Here is an 18,465-nt window from a genome sequence, read left to right on the forward strand (position 1 = left end):
CTACAACTATTACAAGGTATTTTAATGCTTTTAAACAAGTTTCAACAACTCAGGATTAGTTTTGATGTACTTACTTTCACTTACAAGATTATAAGAGATGGAAGTAGATATGGAGTCAATTTCCAAATCAAATGAGATCAAAACTTCTTGACCCTTCACAAAACTTCTTATACTTCTGCTTGGCAAGAAAACCCTTAGTTGATCTACAACTTAATTTTTGCCTTGGTTTTTATGAATTAACTACTCCTTGACTGTTAACTTTCAAACTATAACGTAGTCCAACTCATCAACCACTAAAAAACAACTTGTTCTATTCCTAAAAGTTCCTCGGCAAGTACTATTACTCCCAAGATACCTCTACATAGTTGAAGGCGACACTCCTAAACCATGCGGTTTCTAAAAGATGGTGTTTTTCTCTAGGTAAACCTAGAGTAAGTAATGGACAAAGATATCCAAGCATGATTTTTTCTCTACTTTAGGTCACCTCATCCCCAACAATGGTTCCAAATGTGAGTTATGGGGTTTCCAAGCCTCACTCTATCTTATTGTAGAGACATAAATAATAACAGACATGAATGTCATACTGTGGGATGGAATCAACATAAGTAGTGTATATATGTAGGCTACAAGAAATTGTCAATCTCTTGTAACACACACATAGTCCCGATCTAATGAATCACTCAATTGTATGTCAGACAACAAAGGCTAATCATAACATGAATAACAAGCAAACCTTGATGACTCACCAACCAAACAAATAGAGCCTGAACACACATACCTACGATCCCAAGTCGAAGTTTCCACCACTTACAAAAAACCACTTATTATCTATAGGTTTTGTTTAAACTTGTTCTATTTTGGCTTGAAATGCACTCAATAGCTTATGAATGTTTCCCTAATACCTCTTATATACTCAAAACGCAATTAGACTACTTAAATATTGAGCTATCAACCCTTTCAAAAGAGGATTAGATACATGAAAAAACCTCATGAAATCATCGCAAGAAACTTACAATGTTACGTAAAAATTTTAGCTGCCAACACATTGAAGCAAACCGTACTCCAAACCGACAATCCACGAGGGAGGTTCGAGAACGAGAAAAAAGAGGGAGAGTACACAATGCTCAGAGACAGAACATATGCTTATTATCCAGAAACTTCGTTATGTTTGTATAAAAATTGGCTTTTATACATTAGTTAAGATTTTTAAAATGTCAAACAGACTCAAATCTAGGCTAGAAAAGGATAAAAGATCCCATATGGGTAATTACAAAATGAAAGCTCATAGCCCAAACACTTTATAATTTTTTTTTTTAATATATAAGTACAAATTTAAACATGATGGGTTTTTATATAAAAAATGAAATTATGAGCTCAAAATGAAGTCGCTTTGTTAGCTTGTTGCTGCTAACAATAGGCAATACGAAGCAAAGTGAAAAATTTTGGGTAGAAAATCATTCACACGGGATGATCCACTTGACCAAAATTGTAATGGACATTCCTGTCATACTTTAGTGGAAAATAACACTTGCTGGTCTTATGGTTTTTCCAATTTCCCTCGGTAGCACACCATTTAGGTGGCCTCATTGGTCACATGGGTTTCCCTTGTGGTGGAACTTGTCCTAGCCCTCTTGTTGACATCCTTTGCATGCTTCTTAATTATCATGTTGTTCATTTGTTTAAGCATGTCCTTTATGAAATTCATAGAAGTTGCCATAGTGGGTCCTACTTGTGCTAGCATAATAGATACCATCTACTTGCTCTGTGTATCTTTCACAGTGGCCTCTTCACTAAGCAATTGTGTATACCCGGCCAAGTCTATCACATCCATGATGCATGCCTCCAAGGTAGTATGTTTATTACCATAAAGTATAGCATGCAACTCCTCCTTGAGTAGACCTTCAAGGAACAATGATAGAAGCCTCTTCTTAGTTGGAATTGACATCTACCAATGTATTACGTCATTCTACTCACACACTCCCTCACAAACTCTCCTTGTTTTTGTTTAAAGGTATATATATCTATGCGGCCAAACTATGCATGATTCCCATTTTTAAGCAAGAAAGACCAAATCTCTTAAGCCAATATCGGTAAGTCTATAATGGATCCAAGAGGTATGTTTGAAACCAAGTGAAAGCCTTCTTTCTATGATCATTCCAAATGCTTCAAACTAGGTATGGAAGTCAAAAAATATTTTCACTCTTAGCACTTGCATGAATCTCGCAATTTAGATCCCCTAATCTATTGTATTTCTTGATCCATTTTCAAAAATTAGGTGGTGTAGCTCTGATTATTCTTGACACTCGCGCTCCTAGCCAATGATCCTACATCTGGTCCTTCCAACTAGATGCTTGGTAGTGAAGACTCATTTAGCCCTCTTTTGGCTCTAGTGTCACTTGATCTTCCTCTATCTGCAATGGTTTTTGCCCTTTTACCCAATTATTTTTCTCATTGAGGTGGGTTCCTTGGGTTGCACTACCCTCAGTTGGTCCAAATTTTTGATCTAATTCAGGTCCCATTTCTATGATCATATCCTTGATCAATTAGCCTTGATATTTGGTTTGGTTGGCTTTTCTCGGGCTCATCATAAAAAAGATATTGTACATATTATTATGCGTAGGCCACTTAACAAGTTTCATGAGATTTGGATCACTTGAAAAGACCACTCTTATTATCTTACCCAAAAAAGGCTAACTATGTTTTGACTCAAAAGTTTCATGAGATTTGGATCACTTGAAAAGACCACTCTTATTATCTTTCCCAAAAAAGGCTAATTATGTTTTGACTCAAAATGAATATTTTTTTCAAAGTTTCTCGACGCACACTAGTTGTACACGCTATGAATAGGTCACTTGACAAGTTTCATGATATTTCGATTACTCGAAAAAGTCACTCTTATTATCTTGCCAAAAAATGAAGATTGTACACACTATGCATATGTCATTAGAAAGGTTGTTTGAAGAAATTTTCATGTTTCTAGCACTATTTTTGTAACTATTTTAAAATTTCAAAGAATTATGGTACAATCGACATTCCATAGCTCAAAATGACACCAAATTTAATACATAAGCTCGATACACAATGGTTTCGCATGTGGTATGCTCAACTGATGAAAGTTTTGTAATTTGGAAGACCAAAAAAATCATTGTGATTATTATCTCAGTGCCCAGATTTGTAAGATTTCCAATTTTAGATAGTTTCCACAACTATTATAAGGTATTTTAAGGTCTTTCAACAATTTTGGATTAGTATTGATGTACTTAGTTTCACTTACAATTTTATCAGAGATGGAAGTAGATCTGGAACCAATTTCCAAATCAAATGAGATCAAAACTTCTCGAGCCTTCACAAAACTTCTTATACTTCCCCTTGGCAACAAAACCCTTAGTTGACCTAGAGCTAAATTTTAGCCTTGTTTTTTTTAAAATTAAGTGCTGCTTGATAGTTTACTTTCAAACTATGACATAGTCCAACTCATCAACAAATTAAAAACAACCTAATCTATGCCTAAAAGGTCCTCGGCAAGCACTACTACTCACAAGATACCTCTACATAGTTGAGGACGACACTCCTCAACCACGCGGTTTCTAAAAGATGGTATTTTTCTCCAGGTACACCTAGAGGAAGTAATGGACAAAGATATCCAAGAATGATGTTTTCTCTAGTTTAGGTCACCTCATGCCCAACAATGGTGCCAAATGGAGTTCTGGGGTTTCCAAGCCTCACTCTATCTTATTGTAGAGATAGAAATAATAACACACATAAATGTCACACCGTGGGATGGAATCAACATAAGTAGTGTATGCAGGCTACAAGAAATTGTCAATCTTCTTTAAAACACACCTAGTCCCTATCTAATGCATCACTCAATTGTATGTCAGACAAAAAAGGCTAGTCATATATCAAGAACAAGCAAACCTTTATGACTCACCAAGCAAACAAATAGAGCCTAAACACACATACCTAGGATCCCAAGTCCACATATTATTTAAAGGCTTTGTTAAAACCTGTTCTAATTTGGCTTGAAGTGCAGTCAATAGCTTATGAATGTTTCCCTAATACCTCTCTTATACTAAAAATGCAATAAGAATGCTTAAATATTGAGTTATCAACCCATTAAAAAGAGGATTAGATACATGCAAGAACCTCATGGAATCATCGTAGAAAACTGACAATGTTACATAGAAATTTTGGCTGCAAACACGTTGAAGCAAACCGTACTCCAAACAGACAATCCACGAGGGAGGTACGAGAATGAGGAAAAAGAGGGAGAGTACACAATGCTGAGAGATAGAACATATGCTTATTATCCAAAAAATTCATAATGGTCGTATAAAAATTTTCTTTTATACATTAGTTAAGATTTGTAAAAGGCTAAACAGACTCAAATCTGGGGTACAGAAGGAGAAAAGATCACATATAGGTAGTTACAAACTGAAATCTCACAGTCCAAACTCTTTATTATATTTTACAATTATAAGTACAAATTTGGACATGATGGGTTTTTATATAAAAAATAAAATCATGAGCTCAAAATAAAGTCGTTTTGTAAGCTTCCTGCTAACAATAGGCACTACAAGGCAAATTGCAAAATTTTGGTAGAAAATCATTCAAACGCGCTTATCTACTTGACCAAAATTGTACAACGACATCCTTATAGTTAAAGAACACATCCTTGCGCCCAATTCAAATTCAACCTCAAATCTTTCATGTATTGGACATTCCTATCATACTTTAGTGGATAATAACACTTGCTGGTCTTATAGTTTTTCCAATTTCCCTCGATAGCACACCATTTAGGTAGCCTCATTGGTCACATGGGTTTCCCTTATGGTGGACCTTTTCCTAGCCCTCTCGTTGGCATCCTTTGCATGTTGCTTATCATGGCATTCACTTGTTTGAGCATGTCCCCTATAAAATTCATTGAAGTTGCCATAGTGGGTCCTACTTGTGCTAGCATAATAGATACCATCTACTTGCTCTGTGTATCTTTCACAGTGGTCTCTTCACTAAGAAATTGTGTATACCCCAATTCTATCACATCCATGATGCATGCCTCCAAGGTAGTATGTTTATTACCATAAAGTATAGCATGGAACTCCTCCCTGAGTAGACCTTCAAGGAACAATGATAGAAGCCTCTCCTTAGTTGGAATTGACATCTACCAATGTATTACCTCATTCTACTCACACACTCCCTCACAAACTCTCCTTCTTTTTGTTTGAAGGTATATATATCTATGCGACCATACTATGCTTGATTCGCATTTTAAAGCAAGAAACAACAAATCTCTTAGCCAATATCCGTAAGTCTATAATGGATCCAATAGGTATGTTTGAGACCAAGTGAAAAAATTCTTTCTATGGTCATTCCAAATCCTTCAAACTGGGTTTGGAAGTCAAAGAATATTTGCACTCTTAGCACTTGCATGAATCTTGTTGGGTGAAAGCATGACTGAGTGGACACCAAAGGTGTGTCCGTGACAACACTATTTGGAAAATTAATAGTTGTAATATGTTTGACAAAGATAGAAGAAGCCAAGGCACGCGATATATCATTGGATAGATCTGGAAGAGGAGGATCTAAAAAGCTGTTTGGCACCAAATTTATAATTATTTGCAAAAAGTTTACCGCGCGCCACGTTTAATAGTGCAGCTATTCAAAACTAGTAGTCAACCCATAAAAGCGTACCACCGAGTCAAGCTTTCACCCTACTAGATGGTAATATAGTTCCTTTGATCTATTGTACATCTACCAATGTATTACCTCATTCTACTCACGCACTCCCTCACAAACTCTCCTTCTTTTTGTTTGAAGGTATATATATCTATGCGACCATACTATGCTTGATTCGCATTTTAAAGCAAGAAACAACAAATCTCTTAGCCAATATCCGTAAGTCTATAATGGATCCAATAGGTATGTTTGAGACCAAGTGAAAAAATTCTTTCTATGGTCATTCCAAATCCTTCAAACTGGGTTTGGAAGTCAAAGAATATTTGCACTCTTAGCACTTGCATGAATCTTGTTGGGTGAAAGCATGACTGAGTGGACACCAAAGGTGTGTCCGTGACAACACTATTTGGAAAATTAATAGTTGTAATATGTTTGACAAAGATAGAAGAAGCCAAGGCACGCGATATATCATTGGATAGATCTGGAAGAGGAGGATCTAAAAAGCTGTTTGGCACCAAATTTATAATTATTTGCAAAAAGTTTACCGCGCACCACGTTTAATAGTGCAGCTATTCAAAACTAGTAGTCAACCCATAAAAGTGTACCACCGAGTCATGCTTTCACCCTGCTAGATGGTAATATAGATCCCCTGATCTATTGTACTTCTTGATCCATTTTTAAAAATTAGCTAGTCTGACTCTCTAATTATTATTGACACTCGCTCTCCTAGCCAATGATCCTCCATCTAGGCCTTCAAATCTGTCACTTATCCTCCCAACAATAGACTCCTAATCTTCGGTTATCAATTCGTATATGAATTAGTTTTTTGACATCAACCTAATCAGAAGCTTATAATTCTAACAAAAGTGGTCCTTCTTTGGTGATCGTGTTTGGAATCAGTGTATCTACTTGCATTTCCCACTTGTCAATAATATTTAGATTCACAATCTTTAAATATTACACTTTACTTTGGTCCACGTAGAGGTCTCCTGTTTACTAGCTCTAACCTCCTCTTCAAATTCAACACTATGGTCATCGACCCTAAGCATGTACTCCTCATTAGGATCCAAATTATTAAGATCTCCATGAGTATTGGTCTTGTAATATGTCAGTATATGGATAACGGTAGTTATGTCTAGTACTTGAATTAGTGGAAAAGGAAGACATCTATGAAGTTGAATCGTAGTAATTAAGTGTCTAACACTTCTTTAACTATAGTCTCTAAAGGTCTCCCTTGGTTTTTTAGTACATGTGTGATCTAAGATACATAGAGACCAATAATACTCGATGAAATTGAATAATTGGCCTTTAGAACGAATGCCAATCCATTTTAGTTGGCACAATTCTCCTTTTTTGAAGTACCTCTTAGTTTAAGCTTGATCTCCAAGTTAGTCTTTTAGCTGCAAGTTTGTACAATATTTCCTCGTTAGAAATTTTAGTATCACTTTAGCCAAAGGACCAATCTCTAACATTAAATTCCTGAAAAGTTAGTTTCAAGTAGCAAACAATGTCCAAATGACTCCAAATTTCTCAAGTTCTCCTATGTGATAGGTTTTCTACCCTTGCAAACCAAAAAATTTGAAAAAATTACCTCTCTGGCTAGTAATAAGCATGAATATATCCTGGTACAAAATAAAATCATTTTGCAATTTTGATGATCCGCACTAGCTAAGTATATGTATTATGATCAAAGAGATCTGGATCAATTCTCGATAAATTCGGACAAGCATTGCACAAATTTTCACCTATTTTAGTGATTTGTACACTTTGATACAAAATAATTGTCAATCTCAATCAAAACTACTCCAAATCACTTGAAATTTGGCACATACACTCTATTACTATGGTAGATCAAAGTTCCAAGATTTCTTCCAAATTTTTTGACCAACACTACTTGTACATATTATTTTGAGTAGGCCACTTATTGAGTTTCATGAGATTTGGATCACTTGAAAAGACCACTCTTATTATCTTGCCCAAAAAATGCTTATTATCTTTTGACTCTAAATGAATATTTTTTTCAAAGTTTCTTGACCCACACTACTTGTACACACTATGAATAGGTCACTTGACAAGTTTCGTGATATTCAAGGATCTCTTGGAAAAGTTACTCTTGTTATCTTGCCAGAAAAATGAAGATTGTTTTCAAAGTTTCTTGACCAACACTAGTTGTACACACTATGCATATGTCATTCGGAAAGTTTCACAAGATTTGAAGAAATTTTCAAGTTTCTAGCTCCCTTTTCGTAACTATTTTTAGATTTTAGAGATTATGGTACAATCGGCATCAAACAGCTCCAAATGACACCAAATTTGAAACATAAGCTCGATACACAATGGTTTTGCATGTGGTAACTTATTAAAGTTTTGTAATTTTGAAGACCAAAGAATTAATTGTTATTATGAACTAAGTGCCTAGATTTGTAAGATTTTCAACTTTAGATAGTTTCCAAAAATGTTACAAAGTAGTTTAAAGTCTATCAACAAGTTTCAACAACTTTGGATTAGTTTTGATGTATTTACTTTCACCTACAAGCTTATCAGAGATGGAAGTAGATCTAGCATCAATTTCCAAATAAAATGAGATCAAAACTTCTTGAGCCTTCACAAAACTTCTTATTCTTCACCTTGGCAACAAAACCCTGAGTTGATACAAAGGTAAATTTTAGCCTTTGTTTCTTATAAATTAAGTGCTCCTTAATTGTTAACTTTCAAACTATGACATGGTCCAGCTCATCAACCACTAAAAAACAACCTAATCTATGACTACAAGGTCCTCGACAAGTACTACTACTCCCAAGAAACCTCTACAGAGTTGAAGACGAGACTCCTCAGCCATGCGGTTTTTAAAAGATGGCATTTTTTTCTAGGTAAACATAGAGGAAGTAATGGACAAAGATATCCAAGCATGACGTTTTCTCTAGTTTAGGTCAACTCACCCCCAACAATGGTGCCAAATGTGAGTTGTGGGGTTGCCAAGCCTAACTCTATCTTATCGTAGAGATAGAAATAAGAACATACATAAATATCATACCGTGGGATGGAATCAACATAAGTAGTGTATGAGGGCTACAAGATATTGTCAATCTCTTGTACAACATACGTAGTCCCTTTCTAATGCATCACTCAATTGTATGTCAGACAATGTAACGGCTAGTCATAACATCAACAACAAGAAGACCTTGATGAGTCACCAAGAAAACAAGCAGAGCCTAAACACACATACCTGGGATTCCAAGTCCAAGTTTCCACCACTTACGAAAAGCCACTTATTATCTGCAGGTTTTGTTTTAACCTGTTCTATTTTGGCTTGACCTGTAGTCAATGAACTGCAGTCAATAGCTTATGAATCTTTCCCTAATACGTCTCTTATACCTGAAGTCCAATTAGAATGCCTAAATATTGAGTTATCAACCCATTAAAAAGAGGATTAGATACATGCAAAAACCTCATGGAATCATAGCAAGAAACTTACAATGTTACGTAGAAATTTTAGCTGCAAACACGTTGAAGCAAAGCGTACTCCAAACATACAATCCACGAGGAAGGTACGAGAACGAGGAAAGAGAGGGAGAGTACACAATGGTCAGAGACTGAACATATGCTTATTGCCCAGAAACTTCATAATGGTCGTATAAAAATTGGCTTTTATACATCAGTTAAGATTTTTAAAATGTCAAACAGACTCAAATCTAGGGTAGAAAAGGATAAAAGATCACATATGGGTAATTACAAACTGAAAGCTCATAGCCCAAATTTGGACATGATGGGTTTTTATATAAAAACTGAAATTATGAGCTCAAAATGAAGTCGCCTTGTTAGCTTTCTATGAACAATAGGAAATACAAGGCAAGTGCAAAATTTTGGGTAGAAAATCATTCACACGGGCTTATCCACTTCACCAAAATTGTACCACAAGATCCTCATAGTTATAGAATACATCCTTGAGCCCAAATTCAAATTCAGCCTCAAAGTTTTCACATATTGGACATCCATGTCATACTTTAGTGGATAATAACACTTGCTGGTCTTATGGTTCTTCCAATTTCCCCATTTAGGTGGCCTCATTGGTCACATGGTTTGCCTTGTGGTGGAGCTTGTCCTAGCCCTCTCGTTGGTATCCTTTGCATGTTTCTTATCATGTCGTTCATTTGTTTGAGCATGTCCTCTATGAGATTCATAGAAGTTTCCATAGGGGTCCTACTTGTGCTAGCATAATAGATACCGTCTGCTTGCTCTGTGTATCTTTCACAGTGGTCTCTTCACTAAGAAATTGTGTATCCCCCAAGTCTATCACATCCATGATGCATTCTTCCAAGGTAGTATGTTTATTACCATAAAGTATAGCATGCAACTTCTTCTTGAGTAGACCTTCAAGGAACAATGATAGAAGTCTCTCCTTAGTTGGAATTGACATCTACCAATGTATTACCTCATTCTACTCACACACTCCCTCACAAACTCTCCTTATTTTTGTTTAAAGGTATATATATCTATGCTACCATACAATGGCCGATTCCCATTTTTAAGCAAGAAACAACAAATCTCTTAAGCCAATATCTGTAAGTCTATAATGGATCCAAGAGGTATGTTTGAAGCCAAGTGAAAGCCTTCTTTATATGGTTATCCCAAATCCTTCAAACTGGGTATGGAAGTCAAAAAATATTTGCACTCTTAGCACTTGCATGAATCTTGCTAGATGGTAATATAGATTCCCTGATTTATTGTATTTATTGATCCATTTTCAAAATTTAGCTTGTCTAACTCTGATTATTCTTTACACTCACTCTCCTAGCCAATGATCCTCCATCTAGGCCTTCGAACTAGATGCTTGGTAGTGGAGACTCATTTAGACCTCTTTTGGCTCTAGTGTCACTTGATCTTCCTCTATCTATAATCATTTTTGCCCTTTGATCACCCAATTGTTCTTGTGATTAAGGCAGATTCCTTGGATTGCACTACCCCATTAATTGTCCATACTGCCAAAATATCTCTCACTTGGTCCATATTTTTGATCTAATTTAGGTGCCATTTCTATGATAATATCCTTGATCGAGTAGCCTTGATATATGGTTTGTTTGACTTCTCTCGCGATCATCATGAAAAAGCTATTATTGAAAGATCTCTCAGTTGGTCCAAATTTTTGATCTAATTTAGGTCCCATTTCTATGATCATATCCTTGATCAAGTGGCCTTGATATTTCTTTTGGCTGACTTCTCTTCGGGTCATCATGGAAAAGATATTATTAAAACAATCCCTAAGGAGATGTATGGGAAGATTTATTGCACGTTTTTTACTGATCTTGAAAATATACATAATCTTATCGGGCATTAATTCTTGGCTTTGCATGAGCTATCCGAAAAAAATTGTCACATTATTATTCTCCCAACAATAGACTCCTAGTCTTCGGTTATCAATTGGTATATATATTAGATTTTTGACATCAACCTAATCATAACCTTATATCTCTTACCAAAGTGGTCCTTCTTTGGTGGTCATGTTTGGAATCAGTGTATCTACTTCCATTTCCTACTTGTCAATAGTATTTAGATTCATAATCTTTAAATATTACACTTTGCTTTGGTCCATGTAGAAGGTCTCTTTTCTACTGGCTCTAGCCTCCTCTTCAAATTCAACACTATGGTCATCGACCCTAACCATGTACTCCTCATTAGGATCCAAATTATTCAGATCTCTTGTCACCTCAAGTGGTAGTTGTGAAAGAAATTGGTTTTCATTTGCTTTTGTGCATACTAAAAAACAAAATTGAGTAAGTCCAAAACAAGCTACGAATTGTATATATTTTTTAACATGTGACTTACGCATAAGCCATCAAAGTTATCCACACATGCTACTGAAGAAAGCTTTGGACGCTTTCAAACAAAGAAAGAAATTGCAAATGAGCTCAATTCCAATGATGAAATGGAATGAAATCTGGAAGACATTGATCTAGAATGTTCAGATGTTAAAGAAATTGATGACATGGTGCGTGTGATTGAGGGGATGGATGATCTATAAAGTTTGTACTATATTCACAATTAATTTTGTAATACAAAAGCTGTGTGGCATTTAGATTCACATATTGTCTCTCTTTCTCTCTCTCTTCTCTCTATCATTGTCAGAGAGAGAGGGAGAGAGAAAAAGACTTACACAATTGCAACAATATCCAACATGTTTATTTGTTCCAACAAATAGAGATTTACATAACAAAAAGAGGTTTCTGTTACAAATCTTAAGATTTAAGATATAAAAAGAGCTCATTACTGATTGGGAGATTTAATTTCGAACATGGGCTTGCTCCCTTAGAAGATCAAATACTCAAAAGTTTGAATTGCTAGATGAATCGCTTGGACTAACATTTCCTATCTCTTCTTCAATTACAGGCCCATATCTTGCCTCGTACCATGCCAACTTTCTTTCTAGCTCTACTATACAAGCGTGCAGCGTGGCCGGGTTCTCTTATTGACTTGCCAACAGATCCACACCTTGGGTTGCAAACTGCTCAATGACCATTGTTTCCTCAGGAAAATACGTGTAACGCCTTGGTCTCTCGGGCATGAATCTTCTCAATCGAGCACCCTGTGCCGACACCTCCTATAGTGGGATGATTATTCCAATCTACTTTGAGCTCCAATACATAATAACAACATCATTATTGCACAAAGTAAATTGCCACTTTACTATTATTTGGTGGAGATATTTATACTTGGATAACTCTTGAAATCATATTTCTTTTAAGGACAATGTGTTGCAAATCCAAAAATTTAAGGGAGAGGATCCCTTAGCATTTCCACTAGCTCAAAACAATGTATTGCATATGAAATGATTTGGGCACAATTTCGTGCATTGCCTGTAATTCAATGGATCTCTTTGAAGTTTTGATTCGCCATCTTGGCACGCAACCAAAGCCCTAAGATCCCCTTTTGCCACCCGGATTTCTTCCTCTTTGTAAATTTGTTGTGTCAATGCATGATTAAGGAAAGGATCATCAGGTTGTTGTGAATTCTGGTCGGGAGCAATATCTTCCATATCTGAATTGCAAAACATAAACTTGAATGAGTGAAGTTTATATGTACTTAAGAGAGATACTTTAAAGGATATCATAGATCCAACTTGAAATACTTTTAAACCCCAACTTGAAGAACTCTAAAGACTTACTGAAAATAAGTTCAAAGATTTAGTTTGAAATAACACCACACATTGCACACCATCAATGATAAAAAAATAGTGTTACTTGTTTAATCCTCAACAAGCCTCAAGCCAGAATCGGTTACAACATGGTTTGCCAACATTATGGGCTCCATTCAAACAAAGGCTTTAATCCCATACTTTAAGTCTATCTAAGGGTTTGGGAAATTTTCCACTAGTAAGATTTTTATTTACATTTCACAAAAAAATGCACTTGGGGACCTCAGGGGGCTCTGGAATACATGCAACCAAGCGCTTAAGAATATATGACAAACTATATACATCAGACGCTTTGGTGAAAGGAGGAGGATTGGTGCTGATATTTTTAGGGGCATTCCATGGATAATCTCGCTCGAATTGAGCTCTAATTTGAGGGCTAAGATTCGGGATCTTGGGAAATGTTGCCAAAGTGTTTGATGGTCTACTTTGTCCATAGTCCGGGATCCCAACATACACTCCTCGCTTGCCAAAATGTAGTAGAATATTTCTAGTGTGTAAGTCATTGTGAATGAAATCATGACTGCGCAAGAATTTCATGGCTTGCAAAAGAGCGTTGCAGATAGGCAAAATGTTGTCTATGAGCTGCTGTATAGTTGCAGATGTGTTTTGAAACTCTTTGATTGCAGGCTTGCTTCCATCCTGATGGTAAGCCTGAATTCGCTACTCAAGGTGACCTCCATTCCAAATCTTGAATATCAACATGGGCCTTTTGCTAGAACTAACAAGAGCACATGGAAATATCATGCCACGGTGTTGGACTGTAGTAGTTGTTGCTTCCTCTAGCACTGTTTGTGAAATTGGTTTTCTTTTTATCTGGTCCTTGAAGATCTTTGCCACATTGACAAGATCTTTGAAGAGGGGCTAGGCCATTGACACTTGTTTAACATTTGCAAAACTTCCTTCACCTAACTGGGGTGCTTGCAGGTGAAAGATAGACTAGTCACCAAGTAAGTGTAGGACATGAGGATATGTAGTATCATCCAGATGTACAACTATGGCTTGACACTTGAACAAGGAGGCATATCCTCTTCAGTCCTAGGATGTTTAAAAGAGCCTTCAACTCTATCCTTGCTCTTCAATTCTGAATGTAGCTATGACACAAGCTGCATTCGCTCTCTGTGTAATGAAAATGGCCTATGAACTTTGAGAATAGCGGAAATTAGAGATAGTACTTTTGTGGAATTACTTTGTGAGCATAGAGCGTGAACTTAATTGATGGTAGAAACATAAACATAGCATTTAGTTAACTTGGAATGAAAAAGACTTTTGCAAGAGAGAGAGTTTAGAGAACATGACAACAGTTGAGGACTGGATTTATGTGGAGCCAATCCCCGCTCCAATAGGCATTTGTATTATAGTTTCTCCCACCAAGAGAGACTTGGTACAATGCAATCTTTGTGTTCCTTGTGACCTATGTGATGCAACAAAGATGGAAAGCTTCATGCATCACGAGCATAACATAATTTTTTCAAAAAGCATTAACTATCCCAAGCCTCAGTCTAAGGCCTCTAACACCTTCAAAGGTGGAGAGAGCTAGCGGGGAATGAGTCCTACCGTGCGGTGAGCGAGTTTTCTCAAGCGAACTAAAATCCGAGCGAATGAATGAATATGGGATATTGTAGGCATGAATGGCAAGGGTGTTATGACAAGAGTGTTTCCATTCATGCCTCCAATTGATTGGTGTGTGTTTAATAGTTCGACTGAATATATTTTGGTGGCCATGTGTGACATGCCATCACATCTATTAAAACTATGCAATCACTACGTATCTTGAAAGGACTACTTTTTTATTCTCTTTGGCTAATATTTGAATGGGTCCATGAACTTTATCCCCAAATTTTTTATCCAGCTACATCTTGTTATTTTGCAGCGTTTGGTATGCATTTCGTTAGATTGACTATGATTTTTTTCATCATGTGCACATACCACGCCATCACATCTATAGAAATTTAGAGTAGTGTTTAAAGCTTATGTAAATGCCTCCTATCTTGATATTGACAATATGCGATCACTAAATTTATTTGAAAGGACTACTTTATAAATGTCTCTTTGTCTAGCAAATATATAAATTCAAGAAATTAATCTCTAATTTTTTCTCCGAGTGAATGAATGAAAAGGGAAATGGGTAGGCATGAATGGCAAGGGTGTTATGGCTAAGGTGCCTAAGGTTTAGGCATGATACTTATAGTTTGATATACATTAATAGTGTTAGTGACATTGTATGGATTACTCAAACTTCTCATATATCACTTACTAAATTCTTAGCTAGCCAAAACACAAATAAATACTTTTCACTTAAGAGCAACATCTCTTTTGCAAAATGTCCAAAGTTACATAAGTGATGAGTTGTTTCAACATAAATATTTTGAAGACAAACACTCAACAAACTAAGATTCTTGACGTGACACCATAGATCCCATGACTATGAGGAGTCACACTCATTGTCGATGAAAACATTGCACCTACGATGCTTCTGTTGAATGCCATAATTGTATCTTATGTCATCAGCAACCATGGTTCTGGTTGTCTCCTCCGCATACACCGGCAAAACACTTTCATAAAAAAGAGAACATATCAATACCAATACTCTATAAATGTCCAAACACAAAATATTTCACAATGCAAACCACAAAAAGAGAATATAATGTCAATATCAACCCTCTACAAAGATTAGACACAAAATATTACACAATGCAAACCACATCTAAAAAAAAATGATACCAATACGTGAATGCAAAATAAAAAATGAAACATGTGATGCTATCTCTACTCAAATAAAAGTTCTCACTAGTCATCAAATGGGTAGACACTGGATGGAATGTCAACTTCATTCTACAAATCAAATAAAAACCATGTGATGCTAACTCTAGTGAAACAGAAGTGCTCACTAGTCATCAAATGGGTAGACACTAGATGGAATGTCTTCTTCACCCTCCAAATCAACGGTGGTAGATATCTCCTTTCGACTCCGCTTTTTAGAGTGAAGTAAAGGCTGCACATATCCTACTATGATGGCATCATCACTATCCACCGAAGCACAAACACGACCTGTAGCCAAACAAGCTGCCAAAACTGGTGCAGTGCCACAACCAAGCTCTATACATAAACCTCCAAGTCGACACAAAAGCTCTACAAAGCAGGCAATGAATGCATGACTCCGTTGCATGAAGCCACGCCAAGTCTCCCCCACTGAAGATCTAGCCTGCGATGTCTCAGGGAGATAGTGCAACATGTAGGAGTCAAGAGGCTGCAATCCCAAATGATGGAAAAGTGGAGTACTCTCTGCAACATAGCAAGGGGGTCTGGAGCCCGCTCGATGAATCATGAACAATACTGAGAAATGACACTACAACAAGAAAGATGAAAACAAACATAATCATGACTATGTCAATTGAAAAATCATTCTTTCGGTGAACTTAAAGCCCATAAATACCTCAGAGCGACCACCAACACTTTCAGCAAATCCGTAAGCACAGTGATAAAGCACAACAATGTGGCGATCCACTATCAACTGTGAAGCCCGACAAACTCTCTCCAGCCATCAATACTACCTCCTACGGTTAATATGGAAAATTTAAAAAACTCTATAAACTTGTAGTGTTATGCAAAGCATTGAATGTACTCACCAACTACAGATGCCATAACAAGCAACCAACCGGAGTCGTCCATAATAGAATGTGCTAGGTGAACACCCGATCGAACATGCTCCTCAATGCAAATATCCCAAAGCGGCACAGTGTCAGAGGTGATGTGTGATCCACCAAATGGCAAGTCGAGGAAGATGAAGTCTGCAGCCCATGAGACAGGCCTACCACCACGAGTATAACAGGCCCCCTCGGAGCGAGATCGTGTAAGGTGCTCATGGACAGGTATCCAAGCGAGCGGGCGAATGCCTGCTCTAAAATCTGCTGCCACAACTATGTAGTCAAGAGTTGAAGCATAGCTCCGACCCTCTGAACCAATGCTAGGGTGAGCCATCGAAACCTCCGATGCATATGTAAAGCAAAGTGATCTCCTAAGAGTCTGACCACCCAAACCTACAAAAGTTTAAGTCAATGAATTTGAAGCTTGCTCTTAGAACAATGAGTCGCATATAGCAAGCTAAACAAACTAAATAATATGCATAGTTATCATAACAAAGGTTGGAGCAATATCGTCCAAAATTTCTACAAAGCTAGAGTCGTGTCTAGCAACGTCTATCAAGCCATCTACAAAAAGATAGATGCAATTACAAAATGTAAAAAAATACAACACATTGCAGTCACAACTCTTAATCTCACCATGTGAAGCCAAAGGATTAACCGCTATATAGCCCGCTCCACTTGGTAAACTAGATGTGCTGACATTAACGACATGTCGCTTCCCCGCAAAAATTGATCGTCGCTCTACCACAATATTATTGAATTCAAAATTTTGGTAAGCATAATCCACATTAATGGTTTAAATTCCATGTTCAATGCCAACAAAAACTTACTTTGCATCAAAGACTCTTGGTGAACATTGCCATTCGATGGCGGAGGTGGAAGATCAACCCTAGCTCCATGCATTGCTTTGTGCAACTCTTTCTCACGCTCCAAAAAATGGCCGGGTGACATGTCTATCCACCATGGACAAATGCTCACGCTCCCAACCAGTAATATGTTGCATATTGTCAGTGTACATACAGCCATCTCCTCTAGAAGCATTAACCCACAGCTTTGAAAGAACTGGAATGGAAGTAATGCAGTGGGTGGACAAAAGATATAGAAAGTACCTGTAGGACACAAAGAATATATTCAAGTAGCAAACAAAAAATAAAATACAAGCTTATTTTGCAAGAATTATATTATACCTATATAGAACTCTCTGTCCATCCCACAATAAGAAATCCTGCTTCTTTAAAGCTTGCATGTCTGCATCCTTAGTTCTAGACTCTAATGTAGTCTCTATAGGAAAGAGATAGACACGAGCTTCAATCTTGACTTCTTCATAATATTGCTTCAAGCAATGAAACCTAAAAACATCTTTATATCCACACTAGCCTCATTCTGAGCTATCATGTTTAGCTTCTCAATGGATGCCTAAGAATCTGGACCCCATTTCAAGGCTAACACCCGTGCCATCCATGCATCCCCAAGGTTAGGATCAACAATGTTCAGAATCTAAAAACAAATATTAAGCTAACTTCAACAAACCAACCCTAAACACAAATATGCAATTAAGAAAGGGTAGAGTCTGCATTAGACCTTGCCAACTCTATCACCATACTTGTTAGAGAGGTCATTTATGACCTTCTCCTCTTCCTTTTTGAGCTCTTCTTCAGAAAGTGATAGCTTAATTGGATGCATCTGTGAATGAAACTCTTTTGTAATTTGCACCTGGTTCATGAAAAAGCCCCAAGAATATCTTTCAAATTAAAAAATATGTATAAAATCTATTAAACCATAACACAGTAGCATTCAACATACATTGTAAAGCAACTTTCCCAAATATCGTCTAGTCAATGGCCACCATGGTTCAGTGACTTCTTTCTAATCATGGTAATGATTCTTTGGTCTTTATCCGGCAATCCCTCTAAGTATGTTTTGTGGTCAGCTTTACAAATATTAGAGCAATTCACC

The 18,465-nt window shown here is 36.8% G+C and overlaps 1 protein-coding gene across 1 annotated transcript; it reads right to left on the reverse strand.

The window, feature by feature from the left end:
* Positions 1–16,487: 16,487 nt before the first annotated feature.
* On the reverse strand, positions 16,488–17,718 carry LOC147459673 (uncharacterized). The gene is made up of 8 exons (XM_086509879.1): positions 17,697–17,718; positions 17,530–17,618; positions 17,340–17,436; positions 17,219–17,248; positions 17,146–17,169; positions 17,003–17,073; positions 16,851–16,903; positions 16,488–16,521 (listed from the first exon to the last, which is right to left on the reverse strand). The coding sequence occupies exons 1-8, from the start codon at positions 17,716–17,718 to the stop codon at positions 16,488–16,490; spliced, it is 420 nt and encodes a 139-aa protein (XP_086366005.1).
* Between the last annotated feature and the right edge of the window lie 747 nt (positions 17,719–18,465).

Source organism: Adiantum capillus-veneris, chromosome 4 (assembly GCF_014529385.1).
Source record: "Adiantum capillus-veneris isolate H3 chromosome 4, ASM1452938v2, whole genome shotgun sequence".
In the NCBI taxonomy this organism is placed as follows: domain Eukaryota; kingdom Viridiplantae; phylum Streptophyta; class Polypodiopsida; order Polypodiales; family Pteridaceae; genus Adiantum; species Adiantum capillus-veneris.